At 38.3% G+C, this 7,142-nt stretch overlaps 1 protein-coding gene across 1 annotated transcript in view; it reads right to left on the reverse strand.

The window, feature by feature from the left end:
• Positions 1-21: 21 nt before the first annotated feature.
• LOC103809019 (MAM domain-containing protein 2-like) overlaps positions 22-7,142 on the reverse strand; it is a gene marked incomplete at its 5' end in the record, with an annotated part of 14,029 nt that continues 6,908 nt past the window's right edge. Inside the window, 2 exons of the mRNA XM_009081831.1 lie at positions 22-373; positions 2,090-2,183. Of these exons, the coding sequence (XP_009080079.1) occupies positions 177-373; positions 2,090-2,183 (291 nt within the window). The remainder of the gene's footprint in view (positions 374-2,089; positions 2,184-7,142) is intronic.

Here is a 7,142-nt window from a genome sequence, read left to right on the forward strand (position 1 = left end):
GCAGACACCTGTCTCAAACCGAGACAATTATCCACCTGGTCTACAGATAATTCAGACCAAACACATTCTCATGGGTCCTTGCAAAAGATATTTACTTGATTTGATTAGTAACTTTTCTGAACAGAAGAGTAAAAACTTTATCTTCTAGGTTATAATTTCAAATTATTTTTGATTAACTATGAATCTCTGTTCTGAAAGTTCAGTTCTGAGCTTAACTCACCTACCCCAGTAGTGTGGTCTCCTTTTGGCCCAGTGTAAGAAGTGGGAGTTGGACCCCTCCTCCTGTGCCAGCTCCCACGACCTCTCTTCTTGTGGATAAACACACACTCATCTTTTTCAAAAGTACACTCTCCAGGACTGGGCAGCAATAGATCTGTAAGGAGATAAGATAGTTTAAAACTTCAAACATATTAGACCGATATATGGAGAGATTACACAATTAATGTATTGTGTTTACTCATCTACTGAAATCAGTTATATGTACATAGCAATGCTTACAATCATCACAAGCTTATAAAAGATAGCTTCAAACTGATGTGCAAAATTTAATTTCATTTTCTTCAAAACTCTGGGGAAATCTGTGCCCTAGTGTAGCTCAGTCACACGTACTAGGAGTCTTTGAAACATCTCATACAGTTTATTACTCTTACTCTTCAGTAATGGTTTGGACTAGATCATCTTAAAGGTCTTTTGGTTTTAATGGTTGGACTCTATGATCTTAGAGGTCTTTTCTATCCTTATCAATTCTGTGATTCTATACCAGTCTTCATCAGTGCAATTTTCTTCACTATTGTGGCACCCCAAGCAGATGAATGAGCTCCAGCGTGTATAATACGCATATTAAATGAGTCCTGTCAAAGACTGGAGTTTCAGTGACCTGAAATCAAATGCCACATTTAGTTCTCCTATGTTACCTTGGCACCAGATTTTAATACAACAGACCACAGAGCTAAAATTCTTAGAGTATTCATTATTTCAGTTCTATTAGATGACACAGAAAGGAGAAAGCTGACAATACAGGTGCTTGCCAGGAAGTTTCTGTTAGCTCTTCTGCTGTAATCTGAATTTGTCATTCAGAAGTGGACACTCTGAGATGCTTTCACCTTTTGGAAAGGAGAAGACTTGATACCTCTGGGACATTTTTCAGGCAGGTTTTTTTTTTCTGCCATCAGAGACAAGCCACAGTATGAGTATATACCCAGTATCAGTTCTGCACCTTCCTTTTCCAATTTCTTTGGAACTACAGAAAGGCAAAACAGACAACCACTGGAAATACTTTAGAAGAATGGCATCTTGTTTTATACATGAGACTTCTCTCTATTTTGTAGTGGTTGGCAGCCTGAATGCATGAAGTCCAATCAAAGGAGGTCATTTAAAAGCTATTAGGACCACTGTAAAGGCATGGCTTTATTCCGAAGAAGAATGGGATTATAGATGGTGCCTATCTCATGAGAATGGTTTCTAAATTAGGATACAATGGCTGTATTGTCAAACCTGAAGAAGTCCCAGAAGAGGGAGTTTGGTGAGTTCAGAGAGCTTAGTCTGTGCATGTCAGAGGGCAAAGTCTTGCTGGAAAACATTCAGTTCCTCCCACTACAGGAGGGAGAGTTAGACTGCTCTTATCTGTCTCCTTTAGAGAACTGCAGCTCAGGTAAGGGACTGTGTCTTAGTCTTGCACAGCTGTACTTCTCTACTAAAAAAGAATAATGCCATGTTTTGAAAATACTGCTTGTGGGTCCATTCCTGGTTTCTTAAAAGCCATTTGAAAACTACTTTTCCCTCAGCTAGACTGTTGGTTTATTTCAAATTGCAGCACCCCAAAAGACTACTCACCTATATACAACTGTACTGGAGCCAGTGAAGTTTATTAGGAGTTAGCTGGTATCCCTGTGAACAAAAACTGCTCCTCACTGTATGTATGCTTCGCAAAAATAGGATTTATACAATAATTATTGGGAGAAAAAGAAAAGACAAGAAACCACAGTGGGATGAAGGCAGCTGTAGGATAGGCTTGGAAAATGAAAGTATGTGTTGAACTCTTACTTAAAAAGGATAGCAGCTGTTGTACGAGAAATACACATGGTCTTACCAGCAACCTGACAGCTTCCCAGGCTCAATGATATATCATCCAGTGCCACAAGTCCACAGTCCCAGAAGCTTTTACACCAGCTGACAAAGACAACCTGCAAAACATGAAGGAAGTATCAGGTATCTAACAAAACCTGGCACTGTTAAATGTCTGTAATTTTAGGGTTTTTTTTCTAAATGCACTAATAGTTTTGACATCTACAGAATAGAAATGACAAATCCAGTTTGTCTTGGCACGTACTAGTACTGCCAATGACTGAAATTTCAATTCCAGTGGGGATTATATGTAAGTTTTCAATTAACACAAAGTGTTTTCTCACTTTTATAGGCAAATTATATATCTTTGTATGTAGTTTCCATTTTATTAGGAGAGTATTTTCTCATTTGTCTATGAGAAAATGGGACTCGCTGAGGTTGTTGCAGTTTTTTCCTCCCCCAAACTCCAATGTGAACAGATCAAATAGCCTCAGCTATCTTATCCTCAAAACCAGGAGGTTTTATCCATGAAAAAATAAATTTAAAAGAGTAATGAAGAATGATGGGCAAGAGAAATGGCCATGGCAAAAATCGAAAAACAATAGAGATGAAACAAAACTACTGCATAAAATGGGATTATTCATAAATGACACAAGGCCATGATATCATAGAGCAGGAGGCTGGAAATACTAAGCATAATTCACAGTGTTCATTTGAGTTGGTGAAGATTATAAAAACATCCAAGATGTTTTATTTGACTACACATTAATTCTGCAATGGAAAATACAAGTCACTCATGAGATACCTAAATAAAATGGAAAGAAACTAGAAGACTCTCAGTACTCTTTTTCCGAGGGTTCACACAGATATGTTTAAATTACAGAAGACACATCAAGATTTATCTTGTGAAAATACTGCTGGCGGTTTTCTTGGTTTAACTACCCCAAACCATCTGACCATAATTTAGGAGGAGCTTTTCAAAACAATTCCTTTGTGATGAGGTCTGTGCTAGTGAATGGAGAAAAATGAGTGTCACTTCTAACAGTTTCATATTTTGGAACAACTGTGAACACCTCAGTTACATATTTGAGGTTAGATGTTGACTGACAGTTTCATGTGGGTACAAAAAGGTTTTCAAAAGTTGTTTGAGCGTTTTTAATATGTCCTCTTTTAATAGGCTTGGTAACACCTTCAATATGGTCATTACATAGGATTATGCTAGATTGCTTTGCTATGTAGTATTTATTACCCAGTCTGCTTATAAAACAGCCTGGTATGTAACTACACTTAAAACTTTGAAGCATGTATGCATTATGCTGCCCAGGATAGAGCAATTTTTGAAACTATTTTCCATTCAGTGCTACCAATCTTGGTAATTGTGATTATCTGCCTTGTAAACTGTTACTGGTGTGGACTTGAGGAGTGCCCCTGCACAGCATGCACAACTTCTCCATGTATAGTGGCCTAAACACCACCTTTTTTTTCCCTGGTGTAAAGCTGCTGTCTTGGCCTTAAGGTTTAACAGGCAAAAAATTGTTTCCTACTGTGTAAGTTCGTTCTCAGGGAACAAGTACAGTCTATTAAAAATGGTAGCATCTCTTGGAAAAAACATAAAAGAGATACTGAGATTGTGCAGATGTCATTCATCAAATGTTAATAAATGCATTCTGGTGAACATTTGTAATAAACTAGATACATTAGAGTCCTGAAACCAAGAATCTTCAGAAAACCACACATGAAAGGGTGAGGTCAGCCCTCCTTTGTGAAACCACATTTCCACACTGTGGAACATCTTTTAAGCAATGTTTTTCTATTGACATCATTGTGAGCAGGATCAAGTTCTTTATTCTTAAATTGCAGTAATTTGTTCCATACAAGGTATGTAATTAGCCATTGGATCCTGCAAAAAGCCCTCAAGTTCGAAAGCATTGCAACAACTGTGGTCTCTCAAAGGCCATTGAACTGCAGTTGTACAATCAAAGGACTGATCTGATTCAGTGACACTTGTAAACTTGTTCAGCTTTGCCATCGTAGTTTAAGCTTCACTGATTTTCTGCTTGCTTTTTGTGGTGTTGAGTGACATGCTGCCATGTGAGCAGACTTCATAATTGCACAGGGATGGGGTGGGGGAGCTTGTACTTGGAAATGTGGAGTTTCCTGTATTAGGTATAGCAAATGTACTGAAATTGACCCTGGTCCCCTCAGCTTATTTTGGTGTTTTTATTCTTGGTTTAGTTTTAAGCAATGGACTAGATGGTTTTTATTCACCAGTCAAATTTATTCAGTCTTCTTTTGTTATAAATATCCTTTTCCGTCATAAAAGGAAATGTTTGAGTATTTGAACTTTACATACTAAAATTGTATCAATTTGGGTTTACTCAGCTGCTCATTTTCACTCCATGTCAGATCTCTGAATCCTTCCTAGAGTCTTGATAGAACTAATCTCATGATGCTTTGCATTTGTTCTTGTTTTGAATTAAAATACTTCCTAGGTCAATTCTTCCAAAATAAATTTTTATGAACTTATGCCTTGGAGAAGAGAATAGGGGATTCTTTGTGCTCAGCTTGCACTTTCTTCATAAAGCATCGCAGATGAACAATGTGCTAATTGTTTCAAGCTAGGTAACAAATATTCCTGGACTTGCATGCTATCTTGGAGACTAAACTAAAAACATTAGCCAGTGCCGGCAGTTGTTGCCTGTGTTACTGAAAAATAAAACATATCTCTCATGTCTCTTTTTGTTCCAATAGCAGGACACAGTTAGGGCATTGGTTTCCTTCCAAACCACTTCCCTGGTTTATGGAAGCTGGTTTGTTTATTTTGCAGTGCTTAATCAATGTTCCTGGCCCTCAACCTCAAAGTATCAATAATCAGCTCTATGCACTTATCCTGGTTTATATCAGGAATGAGCAATGCTAGATGACAACAGTTGGTAGGGCAAGCTTCTGCCAAGACACGTTGTTGGGTTGTGCTGCAAACACTGAGTGAGGTAGAAGGGACTTCTCATCCTTAGCACTCTGCATCTCTACTAGCAGATGGGAGTCAAAATGTATGCCTATGAAGTTAACCTGCTTCTGAAGGAGAAGAAACAGCAGGACATGCAGTAAGGTACCCCCAGTGTAAAGAAGGGCTAATGGGGAAACTTGTTAAAGGAGGTTTGGAGGGACTTGAACTGAGAACAGGAGAAAATGAGAGAATTCCCCTGAATCCCTACAGGTTCTGTGTATTTGTTTATCCCTGAAAGTATAGCTCTTGCTCAATTAGGGAGCCAGACCAGCCAAACAAAAGAAAAACGGTGAAAACAGCCAAATCTGGTGACTTAAAAGCAAGCTGTGCCTCTGCAGCAAAGTGATTTACCTCATTCCACGCTAGTGAATATTCCTAGGCTTAAACTACACACTGTATATGGGTGTAGACACAAAACTCAGTCTGTCACTTAGACACATTTAGGTTCAATTTCTTAAAGGAGAAGAGCAGTTACAGTGCAGTCTGAGGTGGGTTTTTGTGAGAAGCTACTGCTGTAACTTTCACACAGTGACACAAAATTCTTATGATGAAATCAAAAGACAATTTAAACACCAGAAACAAAAGTGTGACATGACACAAACAGTCAAGATGTTTACACATGACAAGGAGCCTGACTTTTCATTGTTACACAAGTAAACAACCATATAAGCATGTAAACCAGGGACCCACCACTGGCACAAGGAATGATTGAACCATTGTGATTGTCCCGGGGCTATTCAATACAAAAGTTACCAGGGTAGACCAAATTACTTTTAACTAGCTTAATTAAACTAGCTTTCAAATGGCTTGTTTTTGTTTGGCTTTAACAGTCAGAAAGGAATTTATTAAGAATGCAAGTAAGCTATCAAACCGAAGTTAGAATGTCTGCAAGTTTCTGTCATTTCAAATACATAGATTTAAAATGGCAGTTGCCAGGCATGTTCAGTTTCTTGTTATGTAAATACAGTGACTTCGTGTGGGAAAAAATAATGAATTATGAAATCTTCTATATAAATAATTGGATACATTGGTAATAAGCTTGTGACAGTTGAACAAATATTTTTGAAAATCTTCCCTGTCCACAGGCAGCAACAAACAATAAAAGAGAAACATAAAGCTAACAGAATAACCGAGCACCACAGGCTGTTTATGCTACATCTGTTCTCACTGGATTGCACTGTCAGGTAGAAAATATTGCCTGAACACAAATGTATACAGGACACTGATATTCTCATCAGTGCCCTAGTGCACTCCTAGATTTCCACAAATCTGCAGTTATGGCTCTATTCTCATTTCAGTGAAACAGTTTCCTTGGTTCTTTTTATTAGAGGGAAAGGCTCCTGCTTTTAGACCAGGGAGTCTTGTCAGTTGAGGTGGCACTGTAGTATCATAATACTGACTATCCAGGACAAAAACTGAGCAAAAAAAGGAAGTGTCAGTTAAGTATCACAGATGCTAAAAGGAAGTATGTACTATTTCATGCAACATATTATCTTGCTTAGCTACTGTGAAAATCCAGGCCTTTTGGGTTCCGCTTCCTAACCCGAATAAGTTTTTCAGTTTCCAGTATGTTGTTTCCAGATATACCAAGCACCACAGTCAGTAAGGTTCACACTCTGCAAGCACTATCCTACTATTTACAGACCTTAAGATTCTTATTTTAAACAGGCATTTCCAGTGGCTGTTCTTTCAGAAGTTTCTTATTTTAGAGGTCAGAGAAGGAGGCCATACTGTAAACCCACAGTTCATTCCAACCTCTTTAGGGTGCATATCTTATTGTGCGAAGACTGATCAAGGGTTTTGTCAGAACAGTACCAAAAAGCTCCTTGTGCTGATTTGAAAGCAAACCGGTGAGAGACTCTGAGTCAGAAGTACAATTTAATATGAAACACAAACAAAACAACAAATATAACAGTACAAATTAACAACCCAAAAGAAAGAAACCACTGACAGTCAGCAAGTAACCTGACACCCTGTGAGTCAGGGCGTTGATAGTAGTCCGATTAAATAGTGACTGCAGTCCTCCTGCAGTGATGGGTCTGTGGGAGCAGTGATCCCGCAGATCCGATCA

The sequence above is a fragment of the Acanthisitta chloris genome, unplaced genomic scaffold, assembly GCF_000695815.1.
Source record: "Acanthisitta chloris isolate BGI_N310 unplaced genomic scaffold, ASM69581v1 scaffold44909, whole genome shotgun sequence".
In the NCBI taxonomy this organism is placed as follows: domain Eukaryota; kingdom Metazoa; phylum Chordata; class Aves; order Passeriformes; family Acanthisittidae; genus Acanthisitta; species Acanthisitta chloris.